At 33.6% G+C, this 19,183-nt stretch overlaps 2 protein-coding genes across 4 annotated transcripts; both read left to right on the top strand.

Annotated features, from left to right (window-relative positions):
- Nucleotides 1-2,080: 2,080 nt before the first annotated feature.
- On the top strand, nucleotides 2,081-5,860 carry LOC306862200 (uncharacterized protein). 3 transcript variants are annotated; one of them, XM_079404932.1, is made up of 8 exons: nucleotides 2,121-2,194; nucleotides 3,465-3,530; nucleotides 3,631-3,815; nucleotides 4,338-4,424; nucleotides 4,513-4,599; nucleotides 4,916-4,949; nucleotides 5,278-5,330; nucleotides 5,433-5,860. In XM_079404932.1, the coding sequence occupies exons 1-7, from the start codon at nucleotides 2,184-2,186 to the stop codon at nucleotides 5,294-5,296; spliced, it is 489 nt and encodes a 162-aa protein (XP_079261058.1). In that variant the 5' UTR covers nucleotides 2,121-2,183; the 3' UTR covers nucleotides 5,297-5,330; nucleotides 5,433-5,860. The 3 variants fall into 3 exon arrangements, with proteins under 3 accessions (XP_079261057.1, XP_079261058.1, XP_079261056.1); XM_079404931.1 differs by having other exon boundaries at nucleotides 2,081-2,194; nucleotides 3,465-3,815; XM_079404930.1 differs by lacking the exon at nucleotides 2,121-2,194 and having other exon boundaries at nucleotides 3,358-3,815.
- An 11,125-nt stretch (nucleotides 5,861-16,985) lies between these two features.
- LOC306862193 (uncharacterized protein) lies at nucleotides 16,986-19,179 on the top strand. The gene is made up of 6 exons (XM_079404923.1): nucleotides 16,986-17,111; nucleotides 17,292-17,598; nucleotides 17,704-17,793; nucleotides 17,895-17,999; nucleotides 18,588-18,627; nucleotides 18,756-19,179. Exons 1-6 carry the CDS (start codon nucleotides 17,070-17,072, stop codon nucleotides 18,805-18,807), a joined length of 636 nt encoding a protein of 211 aa, XP_079261049.1. The 5' UTR covers nucleotides 16,986-17,069; the 3' UTR covers nucleotides 18,808-19,179.
- Nucleotides 19,180-19,183: the final 4 nt, after the last annotated feature.

The following is a 19,183-nucleotide window of genomic DNA, read 5'->3' as shown; positions in this document are numbered from 1 at the left end:
TGTAGCTTCTCACAAAGTTTTTGTACTTCAGAACTATATGAACTTTTTTCCAAGTTTTGTAACCGCAGAGTTGAAAGCCCTCCGTAGACACAAGCTCGTCGACAGCCGCGCTAAAGCGTTCTCTCGAGCCCCCTGAGATCTCCTGTTTTCAAAGAATCGTGTGGTTCGGCTCCCTGTGTCTTTGTCGTACCCTCGACCTCCAAGACGTGTGCGTCTCCCACATCCTCCCCTTTTCACGACCCCTCCACGGGCCCATGAGCCCCTCTAGCCCTCCTCAAGAGACGAGGGCCAATGAACGAGATCTTTTAACACTTCAGCTCGAAACCTCCCACACAAGCCCCTCTGAGCTTCAGGCTCCAGAGTCCCACACACTCAAAAACTTCATTAGTACAGTTTATCTAGAATGTGGAGTGGAAAACAAGCATGTTGGTTTGTTTCGATTGCCTAAGTGAGTTAAGAAATGTTGGGCTTCTGAATAAAAATCAACAATTTGACTTTGTGGTGCAAAAACGGGCCTGCAGTTTTGTTCTTCAGGGTTGTTCGGTGTTAATATTGTGATGCTTGGGTGGATTTTTTAGTGCATATTAATGAAAAACATTAATTTATTTAAGTATTATGAACTAAATGTGTCTAACTTAATATGATCTGCTCTATCGATATGTGATTGCAGTGTTAAGTGGTTTTATATTGTGTGAAAAAAAAGTTTTCCAAAATGCATTTTTTATAGTTTATTGGGTTAAGGTTTAAGTGCTTTAGTTTTTCTTTAATTTGACCTAATTATTAATTCAGCCAATATTGACTAGATACAATTGTGTACATATAATACCAAACAAGTTTATATATATATATATATATATATATATATGTGTATAATATTCTAAAACAATATTTTTTATATTATTTTATGTATCTTTATTTAAATTTAATATTTTTTGTGAATACTTTTAATGCATTTTCAATTTCTTCATCAGTAATTAAATTCAAAGTGGTTGTAACTTGTTTCGGCTGTATTTGGTGTAAATAATTTAATCAGATTTTAAACTTAAGACGTTGTGAAGTCAAGCGTTTATACAGAAGGTATCTGGTAGAGCCTTATGGCACACATTTTGAGCGCATAACGTGACATGATAAAAATCAACACTTTGAAATTAAATGTATTTTGTTTTCCACAGCACAATATTGTTGATTATGTGCCACCGTCATAGCTTTGTCAGTATTAATGTGGGTATTGGTTAATTAAGTGATTTTATAGATATTCATTAGTCAGCATTGGCAGTGTGTTTAATTGAATATGTGATTAATTTCAGTCTTACCTGATATTTATCACAAGTGTTTTTGTATTACATGTTTGATTTGATACAGTGCCAGCTGTTGTGTTCTGTGGACAGATGCAGGTGTTTCTCAGGTCACACACCTGCATTTGGGTTAAAGATCATTTAAGGAAAGACGTTTGGGGTTCAGTAAACCTGTGGGTTTTGTTTCAGATTAAAAAGAAGAACAAAGTCTTTTAACATTCACTAGAACTACACAAATAATAGAAATGACCAGTGGGTTTTTCTAAAAGTGGGAAGTTCTAGCTATTGAAAATGATACTCAGATGGTTTAGATCTGTTTTGTGAGTTCATATATGCTTGCATTTTAACTACGTCAGTTTAAAGCCGTTAAACCTCTAACTTTTACAAAGAATGTGTTGATTAAAATATACGTTCAAAATGTCTATTAAATCAACTCTACTCTTTGAATATGACTCTAAAACATCATTTGAAAAGCTGAAGTGTATCATAATTTATATATTAGCAACAGTGGATTGAGAAAATCAGCCTAAATGTTGTCGCTTTGCACGCTGAAAGATGACTTTGTACTTCAGAGGGTTTGTTCAAATCTTTCTTTTTAATGCTTTTGCATGTAAAATAGTCAATAGCTGCTATTTACTTGGTAACGAAACTTGAAATTTGTGTATTTCCGAAAAGTCTCCTGATTTTTCCTTGATGATTTCTTCTGTGTGTCCTCTGACTCATTCTCTGATAGGCTGTCAGTAATTGGTTCATTGGCCCCACACACTGCAGGCCCTCCTTTCTGCGACACACATGAAGAACAGAAAGGAAAACACAGACACACAGTTGACAGCTCACACACGGACGCCCGAGGATGACCCTCTCTTGCATGTGCTTTTGTTTGTTCGCATGGATGGCTGGTAAGAACTTTCCTTTGCGTTATATTTTAAGAGCTGTCAAACTTTTAATGTGCTCAGACCTGAAACTTAAGTGAAACAGTAATATGAGCTCAGTGTGATGACTGTTGTTATATCTTTTGTTCGAATACTGTCATAAATTTACATGTCATCCTGCAAAGGTGGTATTTTTTAAGGAATATTTTAAAATAACATAGTGTGAAGGTATCGATGCTTCATTGTAGGCCCAAAAACGTTTGCATCCTTAGGCAATTACGAGATTTCTGGCATTTTAAAATGTTTGGATTTGATGTAAGTGTTTGTATATTTTGCTAACACAATGCTTTTACATTTGATATTATATAAACGTTTTCCGATATTTATCAAAGGTGTGTAATAATATGTTACGAGTCAGATAATCCAATAACTGAGTCTCTCACACTCAAGTTTATGTAGGATAACAGCTTGTTCATTTGCATATAAATGTATTTTAATGTAAAATAAATATTCATATGTATTAACACACATATTCTTAAAATGCTGACTATTCTTTTTTTATTATTTAAACATTTTCGCTCTGGTTTGTTTGTTTTGTCTAGTATGTTTGTTGCTGGTTTTCCAGAATGATCTACTCTGTCGAAGTCAGTGTTAAACAAAAATCGGTTTGCAACTGAAATCTGATTCACTAAAGACTCACTTTTATGCTTTCACACGCTCAACCTATTTTGGATTTCATACCAAACTGAATATTGTAATTTGCGTGAATGGATTATTTTCCATTCTCTGACATATGAACTATAATGTTTTATTCTCATATGAATCTATGCCCACATAAGCATATCTCAAAGTGTCAAGGCAAAAACATGTGCTTTTTCCCCCCAGGCACTGATAAGAGAGGAAATCTATTTTGCAAGAGGATATAGACAACACAAATTGCCCATAAGCTTACTGTCTGTCTATTCAGGTTTCCATTCTTACATAACAAGGAAATTACTGCCTTATGTGTATCTAGTTCTGTATGGCCTATTGTGAAAGGGACTTGCAGCATTTTCTGTTCCGTTTTATTCCACAGTTTCTAAGTCTACTTTAAACCTGTCACCTGTTGTACTTTCTGTATAGAAAATGAAGCTGTAAAAATATCAGATTTAATACTGTATATCAATGCCCTTTGAATATGTACCATTCAGATGCCTAAAAAAATTTTAAGTAGCTAAACAATGTCGTAAACCCAAAATCAAAATGTGCATAATGAACAAAGCTGAACTTATGATTTATTCTTTGTTTTTCCCTTTAGCGGCTGTGCTGCCCACCTTCCAAGCTACGGCGTCTGTTGTCTACGCCAAAATCAACAGCTCGGAAAGTATGTCCTGTGAATGTCCAGATCACTCCTGCCAGGAGGTTTTTTGGTACCGATACCTTGAGAGGACAAAGACTCTTCAGTTCCTCTTGTATGTCAACAGCGCTGGCAGAGAGCAACATGCAGAAAACCTGAACGCCACTCGCTTCAAGGGCTCGGTGTCCTCCGGACAGAAGGTGGTCTACACCCTGCGTATATCAGGACTACAGGAGGATGAAATGGGCTTCTATTCCTGCATGTTTAAAACTAAAAATATTATGCCTGTTGGATATTACATAATGCCTGGAGGTATAGCAGCGCTCTCGTTTTCTGTTTTGGTCGCCTTCCCTCTTTTTTCTTTAATGATGTTAGTGATGGTTAGTGAACGAAGATTTTAGGATGAGAAAAGTCAAGAAGACCAAAGCAATGAATCTGAGACACCTAATGTTGGTTTACAGAGTCATATTAGTAAAATCACTCTAGCATTGAACTTTCCATCCCTAAAGCGTGAGGATCTTTACCTGGCGTTAAGTTGGAGATTTTTTCCAAATATAGACGTCAATGTCTTGCTCAAGAGCATCTTAAGATCTTAAATGGAGACCAATAGGAGACATAGTAAGACTGAAATAGAATGGTTCAAAGATGCTGAGATGTTTGGCCTCAGAATCCTCGAGTTCTGTTAGTTTACACAGCTTTGACCTGTCTGGGATCTTCTAGTCTGGAAAATTCATGTTAATTGACTTGGTTGTCAAGTTGCTGGACACCGTGGGTGCAAAATGTTCTAGTTTTATATATGTTCTGTCTTGATGTTCTCTGTTCTTTGTTCTCCAGTGAATCCTCCGACAGTTCAGCCGCCAACAGTCTCGACCAAGAAACCCAAGAGGAACTGTAATTGCAAACCCCCCAGCTCTCCTAAAGGTACGAACAGAGACGTGCTGTTAGATGTTACTGATTTTGTGCTGTTTATACTGTTTAGTCTAATTGGTTTCTTTGTGTCACGTTGCAGGCTGTGAACAATCCGTGCTTTGGCCGGGCATTGGTACTCTTCTGCTTTTGGCCATTACACTTGCTGGCACACTTTACTACTTCAGTCGTGAGTACACACACATACACACACACACACAGAGAGTTTTCACATGCCTTTGTATCACAGTGGTCAGTGAAGGAACTTAAAAACTTCAGTTTGGCCATGTGACATGTTTACTCTCGCATACATAGTTTCAGATGTTCAGAAGTCCATTGTGAGGGTTTCTGAAGTTCTACCTCACAGTGCTTTTAGTGTAGTGACAGTGTAAACAGTTTACTGTATAATAAAAGTTTAATTATTTTGAATAGGAATTTTATATAAAATGTTCATATGCACATCAAATCTGGCTCATATGTTTTTTCTGTTTTGTATATTGGGACAGGTCTACCTAAGAAGTGTAGACATCGATTTGCCAAGTAAGTCAAGAAATGTTTCAACCTTTTGCTGCATAATGACATTTTCAGTGTTTTTTTTTATGACTAAAAAGTCTCAAATGACCTTTTGGCCTTTCAAATATGAAAATTAGAAAATAAACGGAAAGGTTATGGCTGTGGGTTAATGTTCATTTGCGACACTGGCGTCTCGCATCAAAGCCCTTTACATATGTGTTTGCATTGGTTCTGTTTCAGCAGTTCGACTTATTAGACTTTGATAAAAACTTAAATAGTTCTGTTTCTGACAGTATCAAGAGCTTTAAGACATTTTTAAACTTTTAAAAAATATACTGTGTAATTTTCTCCATAGGACGACTCCGTTGCGATGAGATGGAAGAACAAACTCTTCATGTCAAAACAAATGTAAGCATCTACATTTGGATTAAAACATGACTTACCTTTAAAAAGTTTAAATGCAGTCTTTGTCTTATATGTAATTATCTTTATTTTTTTGCTCATCTGCAGGCGGTGGTCTTTTTTCTCTCCAAAGCATGGACCTGTCGAAGTCCCAGAAATTGCCATGGTTTCACAAATATCAAATATATTGGGGTTTAGAATGTAAAAAATGTGTGTATATAAAAATAATAGCTTAAATTTACATTTCATCGGATGTTATTCAACCAACAGTCCACTTAATGACTTAGATTCACTGTCTGACGTGACTGAATTAAACCAGAGCAGAACATACCACCAGGATCACCATAAAACTGAACTCACTCTAAACTTGGACTAACCTCAGCTGTCTAAATCAAGCTTTGAATTTTGTTCTTGCCAGTATATGCTTAATTTGTTATTGAATGTACAGTTTTCAAATTTTGATGTTCTTTTATCTCATATGCTGTTGTTTTATGCTTTCATGTAATGCTCATTAAAAAGTTATTTTAATTAAGTTTAAATGAAATGAGTGGGTTATTTCTCTGATGATACTTGTTTTGTTTTGTAGCGTTTTATGGTGTCCCCCGTCTTACATATCTGAGGGTGTGTTGGTTCATGTGTTTGGGTGTTATCAAGTTTCCCTCTCTGGGCGTGTGTGTTCTCGTTATGAAACTGTATCACTTGATATTGTGTGATCACAGCCAGAAAGTCTAATTAGATTGAAATATTTCTTATGGATCAAGTCAGGGCAGTAGACTACCTATGAACATTTATGTATGGTTAATGTGGTGAAATACACCTGTGGTTAGTTACTCTGCTACGAAACCTGTTAGAATTTGAGGAGAAATGAATTGAAACATCCACTAAAAATCACAAAACTCCAGTAAAAAGTTGGTAAATAAGCACATTTTTATATTTTCTCATATACAAGGCAAATATGGATACATTTAACACTTAAAATTAAAAGGATCTACAACAATATAATCACTAAATAAATAAAAGGTCTGTTAAATAAACAAAAAATATGTGGGTATGAGAGTAACTGTGCTGCCATTCATGTGCAGCTGTTCTTCCTGATACTTTGAGGCAAATGAACAAACCTCTTCCTGTGCAAAAAGACAGAGCATTATCTCTCTCGCATCGCTCGTTCAACTTTGAGCTCTTCAGCGCTACACTGAAACAAAACCACCACAGAGAAACCACAAACCTTGCCGCATGGAGAGCGTCACAGGCACAGACTCTTAACACGAAACCTCCATTACACGGTTTAGTTCTGTCTCTGTACTAAAGCATTTTATCATTAGTTCATTCATTTTCTAATGCTTTCAAAATAAATAAATACTAAATAGATAAACAGATGCATGGAGTACAATAAAGGTCAAGGAAAAAGAAACCTTATTCTAAAACATCAGTTTTATTTCTGTATTGATTGTACAAAATGATGTAAATGTTCAATGAAAAATGTTTTTTTCTTTTCCACAGAGCAAGCAGAGTTACATTCATATGCATACGTATTATTTATTTTGATACAAAACTAGAAAGTGCACAAAACTTTAAAGTATTTCAGTGACATTTGGCAACTGTTTTATAAGAGTAATACACTGCTACAATTGTTTACAGTTCTTTTAGTCTTCCTAATTTAAAGCAAAGAAAAAAGAGAATGCATAGCACATTACTCACAGCAAATAGTAAGTAGGTCAACTTGCATAAGCTGTGAAAATCTTAATAAAGTGGATATTCTCAAATGCAAAAATTAATATACTCATCTTGCTTGAGGGCTAACTTTGGGTTTTGTTTACAATGTGCAAATATTCAGAAAAAATCATCAACATTTTTTCTTAGTGGCATCTTATTGGCTTTCTTTGTGATCTTCGTCTTTACTGGTGATCATCTGCACACAACTCATGACAGAATCTGACAAGAAATAAATTTGAAAGCATGAACGCATGATAAGTTTTCACCAACTCAGATTCAAAAACATTATTGCTGAATTTACAGTATTACACTGTGTGCAAAATTTACCATCTGTATTAACGTTTAGTCGAGTTCATCTGTGTTCTGTGCCTCAAGTATGGGTGATATCCATTTTGGGTCACGAGACCAACACCTTCAGCTATGACGGCTTTAAAAATTACAGCAAATAAATGATCAAATTATGGTAACTACATAGAATTTAATATACTAAACCCTCAGTGCCAAAAGTTAACTTTCAGTAAACAATTTAAAAAGAAAATGACAGCTTTATATATAGATTATACTTAAATCATGTTATATGTGGTATTTCATTATTAAACAAAGGTCATTTTTGATATAAATATATTTCATAAATTGTATTATACACACATAAAATGTAAAACAAAATGACATATTGAAGTTGTAAATAAAACAAGGATTACTGAAGTATGTTTTACAAGAAATTACTATTTCAGTTTTTCTACTTTAAACATTTTTTCTATATAATTTATTTTTTCTATATAATTTATTTTTTCTATATAATTTATGTCCAAGCTTGCATTATTTCCTCCTTGTAATGAAATAGAATCATTATCCGGTGCAATAATACAGTAGTAAAATATAATCACACAACTGTAGAATGTTCTAGAAAAACAAGAACATTTATCAAAATTTATTTCAAATTTAAAGTCAACACTGATAGACATGAGAGACATGTAAAAAAATCCCATCGTGAATACATTGCTGTGAAGTGGACAAAGTTCAGGTGGCGTTCAGAAACTTACATGCTTTCGATTTTCTGTTTCCTATCGTGTCCGTACACATTTTACACCTGGACACCTCTTATTTATCTTTACAAGACAAACAACATTGAAGTAAACATTAAAGTATCAGGTTGATTCTGCACACATCGTCTACACCTTATGAGAACTGATTAATAACAATTCATAAAGAGCCCAGAAAAAACATGCCAGTCACATTTCTAAAAAGTGCAACTCTACTTCATAATATAAAAGAATTTGAATGAAAATGAATAAGTTAATAATACAGAAATTAGCCACTATTAATCTTTTAGCACATATAGCACTGAGACCACAAGTAAAGTCTCGGCTGAACAAAAAGGTATAAAAAAGTTACCAAGAAACCAGTTCTACTTACATGAGGCTCTGACCTGTAACTATTGATCCCTCCCTCTGTGCTTCAGATTGATGGATACTGTGTTTGAATCACCTGAACTGAAGAGAATCCTAATGCTGCAGGGACTGAAAGTCTGATTTTACTGATCACTCTCTATACTGAGCTCTCTGGAGTGGGCAGCTGTTTTACTTCATGTAATATTCCTCTGTTGTGGTGCGTGTGAGGATGAGTTGGCCCTCTTCCTCCAAGGAATCCCCAGGTAACCCCCATCCCCCTCACCTTCACCTCTGTCTGGGCTGTGTTTTGGGTCTGAGACCCACATCTCTGAGATCAGGTTCTTTTGGTGAGTCAGACAGGGATCCCCAGGTAAGAAATCAGTGAATGATGAGAAATTACCCAAACTGAGAAAGTGACTCAAAGCTAAATGGGGGGCCATGGAAACTGAGGGTGGACTGCCTGTCATAATCTGTCTCTCCTTTTGACTGGAGGTCTTCCTGAACACCCACCTGCCAGATATAAAAGAAACAAAATCTCCTTTTAAAGATGGGTCAACGGTTTTTTAAATGTTGTTTTTGATTATGAAAAAGAAAAGTTGTAAAAAATATTTCTTTTCATCATTTCTCAAGTTTTTAGCAAATTGATTTTCTATCATCAATAGGCCTACTGTATCATGCTGTTCACAAACATTGAATTATAAATAGGAAAGGTTAATGATTTTTGTTTTGTATAATAATGTACAACATAATTTTTACTTAATTTAATAATTTTAACTCCATTTAAAATTCAGATAATATGCAAGGTAAATATTTTAAAGCATTTATGTATGTAGGCCAATATGTATGTATTTACATAAAATGACACAATTTAAATGTAATAAAATTTCTAATTTATTATAACAAAATTTTGTTGCAGTTTTATAATGCAATTGTATGATTATTATTATTAAGTCTATTTTGATTTATTTAGCCTATATAGAATCTAAATATCAAGGAAACTTTGTAATTTTGCAAACTCACATTGTACCTATGTAAACAACAACAACAACAACGATGATGATGATGATAATAATAATAATAACAATCATAAGAAAATATAAAATAATAAAATACATGATTTATTATAAAATATTGTTGTGTTGCAGTTTTATTATGTAATTGTATTGAATTTAATTGTAAATAATAATATTAATTATTATTTAATTATAATATAATAATAATTGTTATTTATGAACCATTACATAGTTAATGATAGTTATGTTATTCTGATTATTATTAAATAAAATAATATGATAATGTTTAATGTAATTTAATCAACAATTGTTTAGTTAAAATCATTATTTTATAAATGTATAATTTATGAATATGTTTTTGTCACTATATTGTCTATTTTATTTATTTATTATTTAAATTAATTTTATTTTTAACAGAATTTGTATAGCTGACAGGTTCGTGTTCGTCAACAGATTTGTTTTTGTTGCTAAAATCGTAAACTCATATTTCCACTGTGTAACTACGTGACCTATGTGAATGTTACGTTTATTTCCAGGCGACGTAAATATAGACTGCATGACGTCAGGCCGTGTTGCGAAACACAGAAGGAAGGTGGCGCTGTTGTTGATGTAATATAACCATGATCATTCTCACCCCCTCTCACATTATTTGGAGACTCGCTGAACGCCTCCAGAACAAAGGTGGTCTGAAGCTTTCTTACATCTTTCCACTCTTCTTAGGAAACACTGTGATCCTGTCATGATGTCAGGTGATTCTGAGTTTTAGCGCAAACACACTTTTCAAGCTAAATATTATACAAAATGAAGATTTTAGGTCACAAACAGTCTCAAATGAAGACAACAAGTGTTCCTTTCTGATTCTCAAACGTTAGAGGAACATGTCGACAGTTAATGTGATGAACTTGAGGAGAACTTAATTCATACTAATCACTTAATTCATATTTTTTTTTAAGTTAGGCTATGATTATTATTAATATATATACCTGTTCAGGGCTTCAAGTGCAGGTCAGTTTCAGCTGTAGATAGTTTTGTCTTTATTAATGTAGTTGAGTTGATAGCTATACTGTTATCAGTAGCATCCCGTTATTATTATCAATCAGAATACTGTGCTAAAGGACATCAATATCGATTGTAAAGTTACATTCAAAAAATTAGCACAGACAAATAATCACACGGATTTAATGTACAGGGAGGGAGGGACCTGAGCAGACAGCAAAACAAAAATAATATGAGTCTCAGCCTAATAATTCAATCGTGTGTTCAGTATTCAAATTTTTCAACAACTAGCCTATATTGTACTATTTTTGACATTCAGGCGCTTTAGAAAACGTTAGAAAATCTTTCAGGTTTCTTTTGATGGATAGAAAGTTCAGAAGGACATGCAGCATTTATCTGAAATAGAAATATTTTGTAACATAAGTGTTTTTAGCATCACTTTTGATCAATTTAAAGTATCCTTGCTAAATCAGAAAGTAAAAAAAAAATAATTGTAAATTGTACTGATTTTGGTATAGTGTTTAATGTTACAAAAGCGTTTTATTTCAGATAAATACTGATCTTTGGATCTTTCTATTCATCAAAGAATTGTGATGTACTCAGCTGTTTTAAATACCACTAATAATAATAGTAACAATAATGTTTCTTTAACAGCAAATGAGCATATCAGAATGACTTCTGAAGGATTACGTGACACTGAGGACTGGAGTAATGATGCTGAAAATTCAGCTTTTTGATCACAGTAATAAATTTCATTTTAAAATATATTCAAATCGAAAGCAGTTATTTTAAATAGTAAAAATATTTCACAATATTACTGCTCTTGTGCTTTAAAATCAATCAAATAAATGCAGGCTTGGTGAGCAGAAGAGTCTTCTTTAAAAAAATCTTACTGATCAAAAACTTTTGACTGGTAGTGTATATTTGTATGAAATATAGGTTTGTTAAAAGGGAACTGAAGGTGCAGTACAAGAGAGAACCTTCAATTATTTTCCACGGCCCCAGACTAAGGATTTAGAACTTTTTATGTGGTGGCCATACAAATATAGGGTTATCTGTGGTTTCAGAAATCGTTGTGGATGTATAGGCTATACACAGAAAAAAAGGGGCCAAAATTGTACCTTTTGGGGTACAACAGCTTGTCGCTGGAGCAGTACCCTTAAAAGGACATCTTTGTTCCTTTTTTACCCCTAATAGGTAGGCCTACATATTAGTACCTTAAGGGTACGAATTCTTACTCTAAGCTACTAATATGTACCTATTAGGGGTAAAAAAGCTACAAAGATGTCCTTTTAAGGGTACTGCTCCAGCGACATGCTGTTGTACCCCAAAAGGTACCATTTTGGCCCTTTTTTTTTTGTATGGCCTGGATGAGTGTGAGATTTCCCAGCCTGAAATTGCATCCCAGTCCGGCCCTGCTATTATAGTTAATTAAAATTCATTAAATAAAAAATGCTTATAAAAGTGAGTTTAATTACATGCATTCATGCACTTAAGTGAGCTAATCATGTAGATTAGCATTTTTAATTCAGCATTTGTAACTGTACTGTACATCCTCCTGACTACGATTTCCTAAGACGTGTGTGAGTGAATGAGAGTGAAAGAAACAAACATCTTTGAAAGTGAGTGTGAGAATATTCACACTTCATAGTTGTTCATAAATAGATCTTAAAAATGTGAAAGAACAAATCATGTGGACGCCACAAACAAAAACATTCCACGCATAGGCTAAATGTAATAGGCTTTGTACACCCTAACGTCACATTGTCAAAGCTGACTGAACGTTGCAGGGCCAAAGTCTCCCACTGAAGTGACATGTACAGCCCCACTCACTCAGAGCGCGTCACATGCGGTTTGAAGCGTGATCAAAGAGCTGCGCGCGCCGCTGCTGGTGCATGCAGACCCCCTTCAGGTGCACGCGTGCTGCACCACTGCACCAGCAATACGACAAGCCACTTACAAAACAAGCACAACAGACACCTGTTTTAGAGACCAAAATTTAAAAATGATTCACACTGATCCAGATGTTTTTCATACTATAATATCTTACAGAATTCTAGCTAATTTTCTACCAGATCATGTAGTGAGATGATGTTGATAGCCTAACTTTATGCTTATTTGACCTATGGCTACTTTTTGCTCACATTTTCAATTTTACAGTTTCTTGAATTGTTTTATGATTCATTGCCTAATTATTTTAAACTTTATATTGTGATTAAAACCTAATAGGCTGTTAATGACCCCATCTTGACAACTTACCCTATAACCGTATCTATCTATCTATCTATCTATCTATCTATCTATCTATCTATCTATCTATCTATCTATCTATCTATCTATCTATCTATCTATCTATCTATCTATCTATCTATCTATCTATCTATCTATCTGTCTGTCTGTCTGTCTGTCTGTCTCTGTCTTTCTATGCATTTATACAGAACAGATCTAATTTAGGCAGAAAAGTAGAGAAATTATGAGAAATAAACCTTATCCTTAACTTTTATGTACACTAGAATTTGATTTGCATTTCTACATTTTTATGCTGTGTGTCCATCATTTTTTTTTACTCATGTTTCATTTTAGTTCTGCATTTTTGGTCCATTCATTTTCTTTAATTGTTATATATTTTATATTTATAAAGTAGCTTATGCATTTTAATAGCAACAAAACAAACAGTACATTTTGACATTTCTTCAGTACAATTTGTAAGTAGTTGAAAACCGTGAAAATGAAAGTGAGGGTTTGGGGGGGGGGGGCAGGCAGGGAGATTTTTTTCATCCTTTTAGTTGTTTTGTTCCTGGTGTTGTAGAAGAGCTGAATGTTTGCGCTGAGAATTGAAAAAATGTATCAAATATGCATTGGATTTTGTGTGATTTTGTCCCTCTTCGATGGTAAGTAACATTCTCTTGTATATAATATTGCATTTATATTATAGGAAATGTTTTAGGTATGAAAGTATGAGATTGACAGATCGCTTGTGATCATTTGAATAGAGTAAAAATAATGACTCATATTTTGCCTGGAAGTGATAATTTGCAGATTATTTTATATAGCCAATTAACAGTCTACCATTTTATTGTAGACTTATTTCTGTAAAATAATACTTTTTTTAAATTCAAATTTTAAGAATTTGTTTTAACATAGAAATGGCATGGAAATTATGATACACATTTGCTTAAATGTAATAAAAGCTAAGTTTCAGTTAATTCAATAGTAAAACAAGTTCATTCTATTTTTGCAACACCGAATGCTGAATAATTTAGTTATTCAAATGACTTTAAATACAACCTTATGAATAAAATCATTTTTGTTTTTTATTTAAATCTGTTCCAGATGGTATTGGTTCACACAAGGATTAAAGTCTTGTTTTTCTACATTTAAAACTTGTTTTGTCTCTAGGGTGCTTTTCACATACCTTCAAAGAAGGACAGGCGGTGACAGTTGATTGTGACCCCAGACAGCATGGTGTCATTACATTCTGGTTTCAAATAAACACAAGTGGTGCAAAGTGTTTGCTCACTGTTAAAGGCACAGAGGAAAAGTTTAATGCTGAAAAGAAAAAATACGAAGTGAACAAAAATGTTCCAAGTGGTAAACTTGGTTTGTCAATTAAGTCTTTCGAGAAAAAGACCGACAGTGGTTTATACACTTGCGCAGCCATGAACAGCAATAAACTCTTCTTTGGAGAACCAATTGAAATTAAAGGAGAACCAGGTGAGAAAATGCTTTTTTATAAACATTATGATGGATTGAATTATTAGTGATCACATCTGCATTTGTCTGCTGACTCTTCAAAAGTCATGTAAAATGTGAGCACTGCAAAAATGTATATGTATATGTGCATATATATATATAAACATACATAAAACAAGAAATTTAACTGAGAAGCAAATTCATTTGAATGTGTCTTGAATTAAATTCATTTTTGTTACCTTATTGGCAAATTGATTGGTCTTGTTGAGAGTATAGATTTCACAGAATATAAATAAAAAGGAAAAACAGTAAGGTTTATGTTTAAAAGAATGCTAATTGAGTACAAAGTTTAAACTTTAAGTTATATTCTCTGAAAACAATTAATAAAATGTTTGATTAAATGATTAATGTTGTTTGGAAAATGCAAAAAACTAAACAAAACAAGAATATAGGAGATCACAGTTGTATTCCTAATCCTTTTGCTTATATCTTTGTTACAGATCCAGCAACACCACCTCCAAAAATGATCCAACACCCCCGAAATCTGCAACACCGGTGAATACGACACCGTGTAAATGTCCAAAACAAGGTTTGTTTGACTATATATACATAGCATATATAAAACGTGTATGCGTGTTAGTATATAATCAAACAGTGCTGTAAAGATTAGGATGTGTATATGTTCACAGCCCCGAAGCCCAGGATCAACTGTGACACTTGGATATTGTCATGTTTGGCCTCTGGTTGTGGTGTTCTCCTCATTCTGCTGATCTTCACAATTTTGTACTGCAACCGTAAGTCACATTCACCTTTTAAATTATTCATACGGCAATAGATAATGGTCAATTACATTTTAAATAAATTACATTTATTTAAAATTATGTATGAATGTCGCTGATTTATTTTTTGTTTCTCAACATTTTAGTAAAACTCTTTGTAAAATGTTTCATTCCTCTCCAGGTTTAAGAACAAGACGATGTCCCCACCATTACAAAAGACAGTAAGCGTTGTTGTTTTGTTTTTTCTTGCACAGTGGCACAAAGTGTTAATACGGTAGCCTACAATTTTTGATCAACAATCTCAATGTCTCATTTTCAGACCCAGACCTGCTGGTCATGCAAAACTGCCCAACAACCACTTCTAGCTCCAATAAAGACACAGGAAATCCAGTGCTGGTTAAAGATATCTTTGACTTCATTTCTTCTCAATAAGCAAAGTTAAAAACAGTTTCTTCTATCATGATTATTCAGACTGTACAACCTTAAATCTTAATCTTTCACAATGAAAATGTTCAAAACATAACTATTTATTTTCCAGTAAGTTTAGATAGTCATTATATCTTTGTATCGGCTACAGTTACATTTAATACACTGACAATAATCAGATTGTTTTTCTTTACGTGTTTTTTTTTTTTTTTTTTAATCTGTTCTTCTGTTTTGCTTCAATGTAGACTTATTAAATGGGGCTTATTTAAAGTATGTAAAAATGATCACAAAAGCATTTTAGGCTTAAAAATCATGTTCAGTGTCATGCATTGCAATCTGTTTAAAAGAGAAATCTGCCATCTGTTGGCTGTAAATGAAACGAAGAACCTCAGACCAGTCATATTGTGCTGAGTTATCAGCTTCACAGAACAAATCGCATTGCTGCTTATGTCTATTTCTACATTCAATTAAATGCAGTTGCAAATAAACAAAAATAAAGTAATCGTACTATTATACACCCATATCAGTGATGTGAAGAATTTCACATTAAGCTCTTGAATATTTACCATTAACATTTTTATCATACTGTAGATAACCCAAAGTTTCTTTGTGGCAGAGCAGAACACCACCATGTGGGCAAAATATGGAATTGTGTATGTTGTACAATGCAGACTGTCTGTCAAATGAATAAAAATATGACCATATTAAGCCACATGCTTGTGTTTCAGACAGTGAATGGGATTTTTACTGTAGTTTGAGTTTGTATTTGTCTCTGCTGCCATTCAGGAGCTTAAGTTAATATCTGAAAAAGGTCTTGTAGTGATACTTTTAGATCTCTGTGTCCTGAAAACACATAATTCCCATCAACGCGTGTAGTGATTCCTACCTTTGGTTGATTTAGGAATCAGTTTGTCCGCTAGTTCGACAAAAACTGGACCTGATGCCTGTGAAAACAGACAAATAACGAAATTAACACAGCACTTGTGTAACAACTTCAGAGTATGGCAAGCCGGTTTAACATTTAATCTATAAACCGCACTAGTATCTAATTTAACGTTACTAGTAGGCTACTTACTTTTTAGATACTAGTATCTCTTCCATTAAGTAGTAGTACTTATTCATTAACTACTAGTGCTTATTCTTTAAAGGGATAGTTCAGCCAAAAATGACAATTTTGTCAGTAATTACTCACCCTCGTGTCGTTCCAAACCCCTAACCCGTAAGTGACGTAAACAGCGTATGCTGTTCTGTGTCAGCTGTACACATTGTTTTCATTCAAATCAAATTGCAAATGACATAAACAGCATATCTGTGTGGCGCAGCTGACACAGAACAGCGTACTAGATCTATTTTTTTAACAAGAAGAGTATAATTAAATACTAGTCACTATTGGAATAAGTACTAGTAGCCTATCTAATAAATAAGAACAAGTATCTAATGAATAAGTACTAATAACTTTACAAAAGACAATAGTAAGAATAAGCACTAGTAGCTAAAGCATAAGCACTAGTAGGCCTAATGAATAAGTACTAGTATTTAATGGAAAAGATACAAGTATCTAAAAAAAGTAGCATGAAACTAGATACTAGTTTGGCTTTACATATTAGAGGGGTTTTTTGCGCATGGGTTTGTGGTACATTAAAGGATTTTGTGATTGAGATTTTTTTCATCCTTTCAGTAGTTTTGTTCCCCTTCTTGTAGAAGAACTGAGATTCTTTGCTGACCTTTGAAAAAATGCATCAAATATGTATTATATTTTGTGCTATTTTGTCTATGGTGAGTAACATTTTCTTGTTTATAGTATTGTACTGCATTTACATTTAAGACATGAAAGTGTAAGGGATTGACAGATCATTCAAAAATTTTACCTTTTTTCTTCTACTCAAATCAGTTTTACATGGTATTGTTTCACACATGAAAAAGTCTCGTTTTTGTTCATCTAAACCATTTTCTTAGTTTCCAGGGGAATCTGCACTTAACTACGTGTATGAAGGACAGGCGGTGACAGTTGATTGTGACCCCAAACAGCATGGTGCCATTACATTCTGGTTTCAAATAAACACAAGTGGTGCAAAGTGTTTGCTCACTGTTAAAGGCACAGTGGAAAAGTTTAATGCTGATAAGGAAAAATACGAAGTGATCAAAAATGTTTTGTCTATTAAGTCTTTCGAGAAAAAGACAGACAGTGGTTTATACACTTGCGCAGCCATGAACAGCAATAAACTCTTCTTTGGAGAGCCAATTGAAATTAAAGGAGAACCAGGTGAGAAAGTGCTTTTTCTAAACATTATGATGGATTGAATTATTAGTGATCACATCTGCATTTGTCTGCTGACTCCTAATCCTTTTGCTTATATCTTTGTTACAGATCCAGCAACACCACCTCCAAAAATGGATCCAACACCACCGAAATCTGCAACACCGGTGAATACGACACCGTGTAAATGTCCAAAACAAGGTTTGTTTGACTATATATACATAGCATATATAAAAACGTGTATGTGTGTTAGTATATAATCAAACAGTGCTGTAAAGATTAGGATGTGTATATGTTCACAGCCCCGAAGCCCAGGATCAACTATGACATTTGGATATTGTCATGTTTGGCCTCTGGTTGTGGTGTTCTCCTCATTCTGCTGATCTTCACAATTTTGTACTGCAACCGTAAGTCACATTCACCTTTTAAATTATTCATACGGCAATAGACAATGGTCATTTTTAACTGCACATTTTTTGAAAAAAATTGATTGTGGACCATATAAATTTTTAAACAAATAATCAATTGCACACAGTTACTCTCAGTTGAATATATGACAAAATTGTGACAGGAATCATAAATTATTTGCAATGGTGAGAAACAATAGCTGTGCTGTGCAAGTGTGCATGCAGATGACAGCTATAGTTTTCAATGTTAGTAAACATAAATATTAGAGTTAAATCTGTTTTAATAAAGTTATAATTGAAACTCCTACTTTGAGAAGAGAGCTCCTACAGCTGGCATTTTAGATGTGATAATCCTATAAAACTAATATAATGTAATAGAATATATAATGATGAAGGGGTCTAGTCTTTGACCAAGCACCACACATAATATATTTACAGTCATATAAACCATCTGACAAAATTCTAACACTTATTTTGTAACATTGCAGTTGTTAAAGAATTACAGATTTTAATTTTTTTGTAAATGCATTACTGACACTTCAACTGAATTTAAATCTGAATCAAATTTTTTTTTTTTTTTTTTCTCAGAGTTGAGAACAAGTCAATGTCACTGCACTTGCATAAAACAGTAAGTAGTCTTGTGCTGTGGTCACATTTAACATGCAGCACACTTTTGAAGATTTTTGTTTTTGTTGGACAATGAAAATCTTTGAGGAACAGTTCAGATTCTGTTCAACAATCTCATTTTATTTTCAGACCTCAAACCACACCTGCTGACAATTCTGAACAGCTTTACACCACATTATAGATCCAGTAAGACACAGGAAAGTCCCGTAATGGTTAAGGATTTCATCCAATTCTCAATACATAACAGTTTCCCTTTCATGACTATTCCTTCCACAGAGCTTTAAATTTTAATCTTTCAAAACAACTATGCTCAAAACATCAGGATTTCTATTTTTTTTTTCTAACTTTGATTTTAGATCATTTTATATTACAACAAATATTTTAATTTTGCTGGCTTGATCTCACTGTACATAAAGATGGACTAATCAGTTTGAATGGTCTGAATTTACATTAAGTATTTTTGAACTATCGTTCCCTGTAAACATGCATAAAATAATATACCCGAGCCCCTATCATCATTACATCTTTATTTGCATAAAGATTTTAAGAACAGAACA

Source organism: Barbus barbus, assembly GCF_936440315.1.
Source record: "Barbus barbus genome assembly, chromosome: 43".
In the NCBI taxonomy this organism is placed as follows: Eukaryota; Metazoa; Chordata; class Actinopteri; order Cypriniformes; family Cyprinidae; genus Barbus; species Barbus barbus.
Note: the sequence above shows the minus strand (reverse complement) of the source record. Positions and strands in the feature narration are given on the sequence as shown.